General features: G+C 42.6%; 1 protein-coding gene across 8 annotated transcripts in view; it reads left to right on the top strand.

Moving 5' to 3' along the window:
• ALS2 (alsin Rho guanine nucleotide exchange factor ALS2) overlaps window positions 1–13,857 on the top strand; it is a 1,241,906-nt gene that overhangs the window by 1,037,156 nt on the left and 190,893 nt on the right. For all 8 annotated transcript variants that reach the window (XM_069615500.1, XM_069615498.1, XM_069615499.1 and 5 more), the window contains one exon: window positions 2,895–3,052. In XM_069615500.1, coding sequence (XP_069471601.1) covers window positions 2,895–3,052 — 158 coding nt within the window. The remainder of the gene's footprint in view (window positions 1–2,894; window positions 3,053–13,857) is intronic.

Here is a 13,857-nt window from a genome sequence, read left to right as displayed (position 1 = left end):
CTGAGGCTGGAAGATGTATCCTAAGATGAGGAATACGTGGGAGGAACATCCAATAGAAAGAATGTTACCGGGTTAAGTAACTTGTTCTTCTCTCCCACACCAGTGAACATTTCTTAAGGGCAACAAATGGCATAAAATGTTTGTTTGCTTTCTTCAGTCACAGGACCATTGATTGGTCAAGCTTTTTGTAGACAAATGGAAGTTAAGTAATGTCCAATGTGGGGAAAGAAAATCACAGCTACTTTTCTGAACAACGTATGTTATATTGCTGCACATGGCAGTTCTAAAACCAATTAAACAAAATAAATAGAGGTTTATTGCTATGTTACCGCGCGAAAGAATTCTGCACAGAGCAGTATCTACGAAATTTGGAGATGGCGTCACTCATGTAGAGGAGGGTGTAGGAAGAAAAAAGAAATAGAATTTCAGCTCTTATTTATTTTTTTATTTTTTATTTATTACATTTGTTATCCGTCCAGATCCTGAGGTATCACAGCGTAGTTAGAGACACTTCAAAAATTACAGTCTTCGCAGTTATAGGCATAAGGTGACAGGAAACAAATATACCGAAATAAAATAGGAATGGTTGAATAACCAGGTTTTCAGTGATTTTTTTAAATAGCTGGTGGGATTCTTCGTTTTGGATGTTTGTCAGGGAGAGCTTTCCAGTGTTTTGGGGTTAGAACTTTAAAGCTGCTGCCCTCGGCTCTCGTGCTTTTGAATCTTGGAATAGCAAGGAGAGTGCTGTTGCTGAATCTGAGGAGTCTGGTGGGAGCTTTTTTTGTGACTGTGTTGTTAATGTATTTGGGGGCTTTGTTGGCAATGCATTTGTGTGTAATACATAAGGTTTTGAATATAATTCTCGACTTGATGGGTAACCAGTGGTTGTTTCTCCTGATGGTCGAGGTGTGCTCATTCTTTTTTACTCCCAGTGGTGCTCGAAGGGCTTTGTTCTGCATGAGTAGGAGTTTGGACAAGTTAGCATTAGACGTGCCTAGGAGGAGTACATTACAGTCGTCGAGCTTTGAGAGTACAAGAGCTCTTGCTAAGGTAATACAGTTATTTGGTGTGAGGAATTTACGACTTAAGGAGATGAGCTTGGTGGTGTAAGAGGTGGCTGAAGAGAGGGCATTAACTTGTTTTGTCATAGATAAGTTGGCGTCTAGGTGGACACTGAGAGTTTTAACCTGAGTACTGGGATCATGGTGCCATCAATGGTGAAGGATGCAAAAGCAGGCTGAAGAGAGTTTATTCTGGGGGCAGATCCAATTATGAGCTCTGTTTTTTCGTCATTAAGTCAGAGACTATTGTAGGCTATCCAGTTTTGGATTAGAGCATACATTTGGTTGATGAGCAGATTGTCCTGCTCATGGTTGCCTGATAGAAGGATAAGGATCTGGGTGTCCTCAGCGAAGTTGGTGTAGATGACACCCATGGCATCCAGGGCTCTGAATAGTAGCTTGGTGTAAGCATTGTAGTAAAGGATGGGGGAAAGGCAGGATCCTTGAGGAACGCCTATAGGGACTAGAATGGGGTCAGCTGAAGCTTTGCCGATGGACACTCTTGAAGTTCTGTCTGCTAGGAAGGATTTAACCCATTTGGCGGTGTCCTTGGAGAAGTTAAAGTTGTTGGAAAGAGTGGCGCAGAGTTTGTCGTGGTCGACTAGGTTGAACGCATCAGAGAGATCTAGCGGCATTAAGAAGCAAAGTTTCCCTGCTGCTGATGAATGAATTCCCATCATGCAACCCTGGTAAGATTTGTGCAGCAACCTGCAGTGTGCAAGCAAAGTATATGCTGCTACTGCGTGATCGGACCTCTTCCATCTACATACAGCTACAGTCTCAGCCTCTAATTTGTGTTTGTGAGGGAGAAAGAGGCCACCAACAAGACTCTGGGTGCACCCTCATCTAGGCTTCAGGTTCACACCATTGAGTGTAACCCCCTCTTAATAATTTCTGTGAAGCCACTCAGAGTGCAAGTTATGCATTGTGTGTGTTGGTGCTTGAGGGAGAGAGAGACCCTACTTACACAAGCCTTTGTGTGCAGATCCCTGCATAGTGCTAGCTCAACAGTTCTTGTATGTTAGCAATATCTATAAACACAGAATACGACCCTTCCGTTCAATCCCTCATATTAAAAACATACAAGCCACTTTCATACCCTAAAAAAGGTAATTGCTCCAACAAAAAATTGGGAACAAACACCAAACAAAAAAATAGGAACCCTAGGATGCTGCCCTCTTCTTTCACCCGCATATCTCAATGGATATGTTTTGGACAGTGGCAACAGAGTACTGCCAAAGGAATGTGCTGTAATATTATTCGCTGCCTGATCTGAAGAGCAATTTTAAGGTAAAAATGCATCTTTTTAGATTCAGTCATACTAAGCACAAAGAAGTGAAGATTACAAACAGAGCTCTGTTTTAGGAATACATTGCCCAAAAAATCCTTTTACTTATAATTTTAACAAAATCAGGAGTAAAATACTACCACAACACGATCTGGAGCCCTGTCTGAGGCATACCAACATAAGTAAAACTATATCAAATTCTTTGGCAGGACTTCAAATAGCCTTGTCACTGGCAGGTAAAGACTGCACATCATGTACCTCATCACCCAAGGTGCAAAGGTGACACTGAGTGGACACAAGCATACTGACAGCCACTGTAAGCTGCTTTTTGTATGTCTGTTACCACTTATACTAGAATGCACAATACACAATACATAAGCATGCTACAGCATCAGACTTACCAACTTGGTAAGCATTTGCATTTTTGTAGATTTTGGTTGGTATGTACATCTTTGTGCCTTTTCCTAATGTTGGAGTGCAATACATGCATATTTTCTCTTTCATTATTGTGTTATGTTGGTGGGTAATTGTCTGCTTTTCCGCAGGCCTGTGACACGCCGCTGCATCCATTGGGGAGACTGGTCGAGACCTTAGTAGCGGTTTACAGAATGACCTATGTTGGTGTGGGAACCAACCGCCGGCTTTTGCAGGATGCTGTGAAGGAGATTGAGTCGTACCTGAAACGAATGTTCCAGTTGGTGAGGTGAGATGACAGATGCACCCACTACCATACCTGGTCATTAAAGGAAGGGGAACTCCTTGGAGTTTGAGTTGGCGAAGCTCAGCCACCGGGCAACAGTGCATTGTTAAAACGTGGCACTTGCTCACCCCTCCTGAATGAGAGCAGCGCTGAGAAGGGATATTGGGTCTCTGATATTTTATTCGGGGGCTGGTACTTTTAAGTGAATACATTTTTCATGGGAATAAAATCAGCTAATGCCAGTATTTTTATGTTTGGGGCTTTATTGTGTGTACAATACCAATTAAAAATAATGCTGCTTTCCACAACTACTACTGATAACCATGTGGAACAGCACCCCAAATCCCTGAAGCACGGAGTGACATCACCAATGTTTGCTTCACAAAACTAAGGCAAAGCATTACCAAGAACGAACTGTTGTTAATGTGGCGTTATGTACCCGTACCACAGGCCACACCGGGGGTAAGGGCCAGCAGCCGAAGTTAACATCCCGAGTGAAGAGAGGGCCATTAACATGGGCCCTGGGCCGTTACTAGCCCCCTCCCCACCGCACCACGCTTGTTGCCCATGGAACGAGTACATAAGGCTATTAAGCGGCAACCCGGGGTGCTAAATAAAGGATTTTCCTTCCTACACTGTGACGCTGCACGTGCCCCGTTATAGGAAGGAAAATCCTTTACCAACATGCTCCTCTTCCCTTTCCATGGCGGCCGTGGGAAGCTGAGAGGAAGCGAGGTCCGAAATACAGTAAGGGGGTAGTAAAGAATAAAATATGGGGGTAATAAAGAAAAAATAAACAGGGACGGGGGAAGATGGGAGCCGGCCGTCAGGCGGCTTGGAAGATGGTGTTACAACAGCGGTTCAAGCCTAAGTTCCTAGCCCACTAATTGGCTGGCACCCCCGCTCAGGGTGCTAATGCCACAGGTAGCCAACTATTGTGTGTGATTTATGCTGAGATAAGGCTCTTTTTGGCGAGCAGGGGATGAGGAGGGCCACTGTACTGCTCAGATATTAGGGGAACAGATGGAGATGCACTTGTAAGGGATAAGACCTTAACATACTCATGAAGACGACTTTTAGTCAACAAAAAAACTTGAATATTCCTCCAGTCATGACAACAGGACTTTTTCCAGACCCTTCTCATAATCAAACTCACATTAGACTGTGCTGAAAAAGAGATAAGTACAAATGTATTAAATAAAGTAACCTTCACTCTCTTAATGTATACATTCAGAAAACTCAAATTCATACCTACTTCTGCCTCCTTCGCTACAAAATAAATATTCTGTTGTACAGCCAATTTCATTTTTACATCCAAAGAAATTCTCTTCAGCATAACCAAAGTATATAAAGAGACGATTTGCAATGTGTCTCTAATTGATTGGATGGGGGAGGCAAGTAGCGAGATTCAGTAAAGTGTGCCAAACGTGCCCCTCTACTCTGTCCAAGCAACTTTTAGATGTTGTGAGATTAATTTCACTTCCATAAAGTCTAATAGGAGCTATCTTCTGTTTTATAAAGACGAACCAGGGGAACACAAGGAACCATCATTTCTTTTAAAATGTGTAAGTTAGAAATGGACAGTGAAATTGTATTTATTATTGTTTTGTTGGATGATGTTTTCAGTTATTGTATTGGTAAAGCTGAAAACATAATGAATAATTCCACCTTTATTCTTGAAACATGCATTATCAAGTTTCCAATAAAAGGCTGCATATTGGCTCTGTGTTTGTTTAATATAGTATATATTCTGTTAGGAAAGTTTTCTCTTGGAGCAACTTTTCCTCCATATCCCTTAGACGCCCAGACTTTTTTTTAGTTTTCACACTGTGCCCTGACTTTTGGCAGTGAAGTGAAGCCTTCAGTTCATCCCCTGGGCCTTTGCTCATTTGTTATAGGGAAATGATTAGTTTGTCAGACTGTCAATACTGGGAAACTATGTTTCCCTTTTTCTTTTTACATGTTATCTATTTTGGGTAAGTTTTTCATATTGCACAGTGCATCTCCCAATGCAGTGCAATGGGGATACTTTTGTATCACCCTAGACCTACACTCAAATGATTTTTGTCACTTTTATATGGGCCCAAAAGACAAGCTGGTGGCAGCAGTTACATTTTTACACTTTTTTCTGTATTTTTATTTAGCTCTCTCGCATTTACGGTGTTTGGCTGCTAACTGAGACTAGTGTCCTAACATGGCTGAGGTTTTTCGCTTCTTCTTTGTCCATTTTGTTCTTTGGCCTTCTTCCTGCCTTGCCAGGTCAGAGCATTATTTTTATGGCCATGCACTTTCCTGGGAAAGCCTTGCTTTTCCTAGGCTAGTGCAGGCCATGTGTGTTGGAAGCCAGGAAGTGGGTTGGGACTGTCTGGTCCCAATCCACAAACTGGTTTCAGTGTGTCTAGAGTGTATGCATGAGTTGGCCAACAGTGGTCCCTGGTTGGACCACTTCTGTGATGTGTGTGTGGGCAAGATCTTCCATTGTTTGGGCTGAGTTTCTGCGCTCACGTGGACTTTAGGCTAAGAAGAGGAGTGTCCTGCAGCCATTCCCCAGAGATCTGAATAGCCAAGTATCCTGCGTAGCTGTGAAGACATCAGAAGACCTGTGGACCAACCCTGACAAGGCCTGGCGACCAACTCTTGCTGCCGTCCTGGTGGAGCCCTGTCTGGCTACTGATCTTGGAAGACCCTTGTTGGTGCTTTGACACTTTGGATTGGTGGGTGCAACCAGTCTCAATGTCTTCTTGGTGCCGTGCAGTTTGAAGTGTTCGCAAGCGTCCCTGGGCCATCCAGTGGACTGACCAACTCCAGTTTAGGCTAGCATGTTGGAAGCATCGCTGTTCCGTGTTTTGACTCACAACTGCAGTGGTCTTCAGCTTACCCTGAAAGTAGCCTTCCTGCGAGATTTCTCAGCTCCAGCATCAACGGGTCCTGAGATAGAAGGCTTTGTTCGACCTCGACACCTGTGACTCCTGCTGTGAACATTCATCAGTGGTGATCGCTGAAACCGGCTTTCCTGCATCTAGTTGAGGATCCTGAAGAGTCCTGCATCAGTGCTTGCTGCTTTGTTCCACGAGAAGTGGTTGCACACAGCTCCTGTGCCTTACCGGAACTCTTCTTGCACCCTCACTGCCTGGCTTCTTCGACTGAAACCAACGGCAGGAAAACCAACCTCAGGTGACCCTCCAACGACCTGCCAAGTATGAGGAAAAATCAGAGTACGGGTGGTAGGTTATACCGATACTTGCCATTACCCCTATCTCCACCCCTTTAAAGTTTGTGGAGAACTTTTATTTTTTTGTATAACCTATTGGCTTTGGGACACTTGTTCCAAAACTCCTCCAAAAGATAGAAAAGCATTTGACTCACTTGTAAAATCCTTGGACAACCTTTTGGACCCAACCTTCACATCTTCAGGAACCATCCCCTCTCTTTTTCCAATTCCTAAAACTCTTTGGAAACTTTGTGAACTTTGGGCAGAAAGCCCTAACCAACCTAAGGCTAGACTTTACAAGATAGGGTTGTAATTCATGTGGACTGTCAGTGCTATTCTAATTACTTACCTTCCCTTTCAGGTATTGTGGGGGTGAAATGATTATTCTAGATTGACTAACTGTGACTGTATATATGTTTTATATTATTAGTATTGTGTGATACTATTACCTGTTCTAAGTATTTTTATAGTGTGTTCTTTGGCCAATGATAAATATAAGTAATGTTGTACTTACCTGTCTAAGCGTAATCCTTGATTGCTCATTGTGCAGACTCATTGTGGACCCCTGACCACACTCCCCTCTCCTGAGACTAATCCTTGACCACTATCCATGCTACCTTGATTAGTTTGGCTAAGCTCACAGTTCACTATAAATGGGGTGGCCTCCTAAACCCTGTCCATCAGACCAGAGTTTAGAAATCCATCTTAACGTATTCTTATTGGATAGGACTTGGAGAGTTGTGCATTGGTGTCACCCAGACTAGGGGAGCAACATCTGAAGTGGCTTGCCTACGCTGATGATCTCCTAATGGATGACACATAATTGGTGTTCAGAGACTCTTGGGGGGTCTAGAGACCTATGCTATAGTGAATGATTTCATCGTTAACAAAAGTAAAATGTAGAGTTTATATGGTATTTAGAGAATATACATTTGGATGTAGTAGAGCATTTTATATATTTTGGAATTCCAATTTTTTCTTACTCTAATTAAAAGGCCTTAGTTTCTTTTTTTTTCTTTTTCTTTTAACTTTCTTTATTAAAGCACTTGGTATCACATAGCACATAAACAATGCGTAAATAACATTGCAGCAATCAGCAACAATTGAAGCACAGTTGACAACAGACATGGAGAAATATGGAGACAATATCATCCAATAAAAAAGAAGCAAGGTGGTGGCGCTGGCGGAGGCAGGTATTCATGAAATACAATGGGTGTGCTGGGGAATCTGCAAATATAACTATAGCACTTTTCAGGCTCCACCTGGCAGAGTGGCAGAGAGTGGTTGTTTGTGCTGTGTTTTCGCTACACAGTCTGTTGTTGCTGATGTCTGGATTGGAGGAAGAGCGTTATCCTGAAAACAGCATCCACCCCGCAGAGTGGCGGAGAGTGACTGTTTGTGGCGTTCCCCGCACCTCTGCACTCCCTGTCATGCCCAGGCAGGAGGATCTACAAAGAGACCCGAGCGCTGTACTTCGATCTCAGCACACCCGTAGCCATGCACGGATTCTCGTCAGGTATGATGATTTAAAGTATTTTCGCACACAAATGCGAATGATGTCAGTTTCCAAAAACGAGACATTGTTTATCTGTGTTTGATGAATGTAACAGTTAGCTCAACCACTACAAACAAACAATCATCTCTCCTTCCCCTTACTAGTATTAGAGACGCTGCACACCCCTCCCCTCTCAGCTGTGCAAGCACATCTTCTGCTGGCTTCAGTGGTAATGTGGATTCGAATTAATTACTCCGCTGTTCACAGTGAGACGAATTTCCTTTCAAGTGATGGGCTCAGGTCAACAGAAGCCTCCCCCTTGAAGCATATAAGAGAGAATGATCTCCCTCTAGTACCAAAAGAGGAGTGAGACAACGTTGAATCCTTGAACATTGCAGACACACATAGTAATACATATAAAGAACTCGTCCCACTGAACGCTGATCTAGAGGCTGCACCCTCAGAAAAGGTGCATTCTTCAACTCACTTGCAAAACAGACAGAAAAGTAGAAAAAAGCTTGGAACGAGCTGAAATATGGGCGGAGTGGACGTTCAAAATCTCCAAATGCTCCATAGTTGAGCCCTCGAAATTTGCTGCCAGTACTAATACCTGTCCCAAACCAAGTTGTTTTGAAGTGGATGATGGCAACCGAGAAACGGAACAATACCAAGAAGATAGCCCTGCTTCAACTACTGCATGTGACATGAGATCTGACATGGATGTTTCCTTCAAGCATAAATCCCTAACATCAAGCATCTCCTGTGGAAAAGAGAAATTACTTTTATTTGGTGACTTGGAAGTCCTAAACTCAGCTGAGATGTATACCCTTTGTGTTCGGTGCTTCCGGTTCAAACGAATGTGGCTCACAGATTAGTGTCAGCTCACCTCACTTATCTCTCTCTGATGTAGAAGATCCTCTAAACTTGCAGGAGGAAATAGTCAGTAGGAAGACGACAGAGGACAAGAACGAGACTCCTGCCATGCGATCTATGACAGAGACGCAAAGCGAGCGGCCTCTTCAGTCTCAATGCCGCTGATCACTCTCAGAGGAAAACACAGAAACCACATCTGACTCTGATTCTTCCACAAATTCTGCGAGCATTCGGATAAGCCCTCGAAACACAGTGTAACCTGATGTTAGCCCTGACAATTGCGATGGCACCATTCCTTAAACTATCCAAATCTATCAATGAATGTTTTAGGGATCAGGTGACCTTGTTAGCTATGGCTCACAATAAACTGATACATATGGACTTATTCATAACCTCACTTCAACAAAGACTCGAGTCAGACTCGGAAAACCTGCTACAAAAGTTATGCGACCATATGAAAGACATCGGTGCAAATAAAAAGATCCAACTTGATGTAGCAAAAGAGATCTTGAAATGGGGCAAAGAATAAACAAAAAGAGCCCCCTTTGGCCCTGAGGTTATAATCAGACCAAATAGCAGTCTACCTACACCAGTGACCATAACAAATCCAAACATCTTCACTGGTGAAATAGATGGAATATCCAAGACAGCAGAAGCAATCATACCCACAGTAACAACTCAGGATCGTTCAGCTGAGAGTGCACCAGCTCCTCTTCCTGTCAGTGTCAGTAAGGCCCAATACTGATTCTGAAGATCAGTCTGATGATCCATATCTGCCAGCTACAAACTCAGTTTTAACTCATCCTGAGAGCGCATGTGAAATACAACACGCTGGTGCACAAGCCGTAGCATTTAGCACTGCAGAGTTTTTCCCATTATCAACTAACACGGAACCAAGTACAAAAACCATAACGGTGGAGGAGGATAGAAGTGAGGACAATTATGAGATATTCTATTCACGAAAAAAAATGAAACAAATAGCCCGAAATAACAATTTCTTGCAACTAAAGAAACCCAAAAACATACCAGTGAAACAAGTACCTAGGGCAGGCGGAGTGCGTGGCTTCATTCGTAATTTGACGTCCGTCCTTCCATAGCGAGAGAATGCATTGCAGGAGAAGATAAATCGGGGAAGAAAAACCCCCCCTGAGAATCAAAACAAAATGTCCTCAGAGCCTCCTATCCACACAGCTATAGAGTCTTTATTGGATACCACTCAGAACTCAAATTATGTTAACAGTAATATGGAGATTGAAGACATTTCAATCTACAAAGAGAGATCTGAAAATGGTGAAATGACTCGTATAATGATTACACTAGCAGCCATAAATATCCCATCCTCGACTTCACACTTCAGTGTTCCATCGGCACCCAGTGTTGTGAACATGGACATACCTACCGAGCCCACTGAAAATACTGAGTTCCTCACCTTGGAAGAAAGGGGAAAAAGAATTGTCTACACCCTGCAAGGAGACAATAATCAAACCTTGCTAGACCCGACCAACTTGGACTCGCGTTTGGCTTACCACCACATAGAATGTTTTTTAACTAATAACAATGCAAGCCCACAAGCAGCCTAAAAATAACACCGGCTAAACAAACACTGAGCTGCCTGAAAGCAACTGAAAACTTAAAAAAAGTATCTCTACCTGGAACGACTCCTCCCACTAAATGACCCTTTGATGTTCAGCTGCTCAAATGTCTTTCAACTGTTTAAGCTCATACCAAGGCTTTGCAGTGTAGAATCTCGAGACATAGCAGCAGTTGAGTTTCCGATTCCAAATCATTTCGATTGCGCTTGCTTGCGCATAGACTCGAGAATAATATGAACTTTGCTCTTAGAAGAAGCTGAGTAGCTTTGGCCATTAGGCTTTGACATAAAAGAATTAAGCCCTCAAACATCGATGTTTCAAAGAGCCAATGAACAACCAGTGCTACAAACTACGAAAACAAGGAGTGCCGCCACAACAGTATCCGAGAGGATGGATACACCTAATGTATATTTAACTACATATAGAACTACTCTCCATGGCCCTATGGAATGCGAAGAACCGAGACAATGGGGCTCATTACGGGTCTGGCGGTAACCGTGCTGGTAAAACCATCAGGTAGCCGCCAGACCTGTAATTAATTACTGTCGCCTGACTTCCTGGTAACACCAGGCTATACCAAGTTCGTTGGCCGGGAAATCAGGCTCCGGCAATTTTGTTAGTCCTCATTTCCATGGCGTCCCATAGGCCTCCATGGGAATGGGGACACAGGAGCACCAGCACCGTCAAAAACGGTGCCGGTGCTTCTGTGAGTACTCTGCGAGCGGGTGCCGTCCCGCCCTGCAGGTCTGACTCTGGTTGCTGGGACGACACCTACCCGCAGAGTTGTACTGTGCCCGTCCGGAAACAACAGTGCCGGTAGGCTTACCAGCAATGTTGTTTCCGGACCGGCACAGTTGTAATGAGGCTCGGCACAGTTGTAATGAGGCCCAATGTCCCTTAATTCCCATGAAAATCACTATTAATAATATCTATGAGAGCAAAAGAGAAATAAGTCTGCAAACAGTCAAAGAAACGCCAAGCTCCACTGAGAATAATTGGGAATGGTTATCCAAATCTCTAAATACTAACACATTACAATAGCGCCTAAAACTAGCTACAGAAGAAACAATTACAATCGGAAGTTGTAATTGTAACAAGGATTTAAGCAGCTCTTCCAGCACGAGAGTGTAAAACAAAAAGAATTCAACATCCTATGTGTGCCTTCTGGAAAATTGGATGACATCCCCACCGCTTGTGGAAGGATATGCACTACTGTTAAACCCTGTGGTAAAAAACGACAAGGATGACCATCATCCGGCCTCAAGACACCGATAAAAGTCGGTTTGGCCTTAAAGGTTGTCGACAAAAAGAACCCAAACCACTTAATGCAACAAGTGGTATTGGAGCTGGAGAAACCGAAAGACTGTGAATCCTCCTGTGTGAGAATTCTAAATTTATATAGGAACCCAGTGGTGTGGCAAGACAAATGGCAATCGTTGATAATTGCAGAATCCAACATCATGACCGCATGTTAATATGTGGTGACTTAAACATGAATTGCCTTAGACACCACTCTGAAAATCCTGTGAGTTGAGGAAGAAAATAAAATACAAAAAACACGTGCAAGAATCTCTCAAGAGTTGATAACTGGATGAGAGAAATTAAAGAACGAAACTTGTTCCTTTTGAATGGTCAACCCATAGGAGATATACCAGAGGCTCCATCATGGAGAAGAGGGAGTCAATCCTCAACTCTAGACTAATTATTCGTATCCAGTAATGTGCATCCCTTGATAAGATCACTAAGAATAATTCAAACAACTTAAAGTGATCATGATATAGTGAAATTATGCTTACGTATCCTACTCCTGAAAGTGAAAGAAGCATTGACGAAAGCTGTCGAAGTTGGACCAGGAAGAAATAGACTGTGGATGAAGGCACATGAAGTCCAGCTAGTGAACGAGTACCTCAAAAAGGCCCTACAGGAAACTACAATTGGCCCAAATTGTCTGCCTTTATTCAGTGAATTCAGCGTGACAAATACCCCCAGACTAAAAACACATTTCACCTCCAGGCACATTTATAAAAAATCCTAGAAAAGAAAAGGGAATTGCACAAGAATGTAAGAAATGTAAATCTGCGACAAGGAATCCTTTAGGAAACCCTGATTTAAAAAAAAAAAAGCAAGCAGATATATAAAAACTGGTTACAAAGCCACAAATGGATTATTAAAAAATGATGCAGAACATATGCTGAAAATCTGAGCATCAAATGACTCTCGATCCTTGTGACTAGTCTTAGACAAAATAGGTGGAAATCAAAAAGCCCTGCAACATAGCGCAGTAGAAGAGGATGCCTGGATACAATTTTTCAGTTTACTCTATGAGAAAACATCAGCAGACACTGTACATGGAACTTAATCATCGTTAGGCAAATGGGCTTTTGACTATGACAGACAGGAGATAATTACACCAATCAGCAAAGCTAGCAATTCCTGTGATCCTGGTCCAGATGGACTTTCAAATCTTATGCTGAAAGAAGCCACTGAAGAGTGGGCAGACTTCTGTTTAGTATTATTTGAAGAAATAATTTCAAAAAAGAAAATACCAGAGTCTTGGAAGACAGCGATTGTGATCCCTGTTTTTTTAGAAGGGCCTGAGATCCAACCCCAAGATCTATTGTCCATTAGCTTTATTGGATGTATTGGGAAAAATATTTGCATCTGTGATTCTATCAAGACTTAACCCCTTAACTGCCAAGGGTCCCCCCCACCCCCAACCCAGTGGCAAGGCCTTTTTTGGTGATTTCGGTATGTCGGCATTCAATCCCTTGTAACTTTTTTGTTACATGAAATATCTCTGCCAAATTTGGCTCATTTTCTTGCACATGTAGGCGGTCATAACGGCACCAAGGAATCCTAGTTTTCTGTATGGGGGTGAGAGAATATATCCCAAAATGGACCAAATTTTCAGTTTTTTCAGAAATGACAATAAAATGATGTACAAAGAAGCCTTTGTTTTTTTTTCCTTGTAAGAGCTAGCAACAAATGGTTTGCTGTGCTGAATTCGCCATTATCCAGGCTTTCAAGAACAGGTTGAGTGGAATCCAAAAAAATATATTTTTATATGGTTACCATCCGTTTTGTGAGAGGTACGTGATTTTGGCCTTTTTTTCCCAATAGGACATGCGTGGACGGAAATGAACAGGAGGGTAGGAAAGCTGAATGGGAAGGCCGAAAGGCATACATGTCTGAAAAGTAGACAAAATTCAAAGTTTAGGAAGGGGTGATTTGCGCAGGTCAAGCAACAGCTATGTAGGGAATATTTCCATAGTTTGGGGAAAAATTTGAAAAATGACAGAAAAAAAAGGTATGTGATGGACATGGTTGGCCCGGTAAAACAATGGCTTCAGTGAATTTTGATGAAAGCAATGCTCCGCTACATTCCCCCGACTCTTACAGTTAGAAATCACACATTTTTCCTAATGTTTCACAAAACAAGCAAAACCACAAGCCAAAAACTGAGCCATGGTACACAAGATGTTCATGCTTACGACCTAAACAGACGTACTTGGCATGTGTAAATGAGGAAAACAAATGTGGTGAGGAACGGTAAGCATGCATTTTTTGAAAGAGCACAGGCAGATCTTTTGAAGGGTGGTGACTTGTGCAGGCTACAAAAGCGTATAGTGCCTAAAGC

The sequence above is a fragment of the Ambystoma mexicanum genome, chromosome 9 (assembly GCF_040938575.1).
Source record: "Ambystoma mexicanum isolate Mex_15411 chromosome 9, UKY_AmexF1_1, whole genome shotgun sequence".
NCBI classification, from domain to species: Eukaryota; Metazoa; Chordata; class Amphibia; order Caudata; family Ambystomatidae; genus Ambystoma; species Ambystoma mexicanum.
This window is presented reverse-complemented; position numbering and strand designations above follow the sequence as displayed.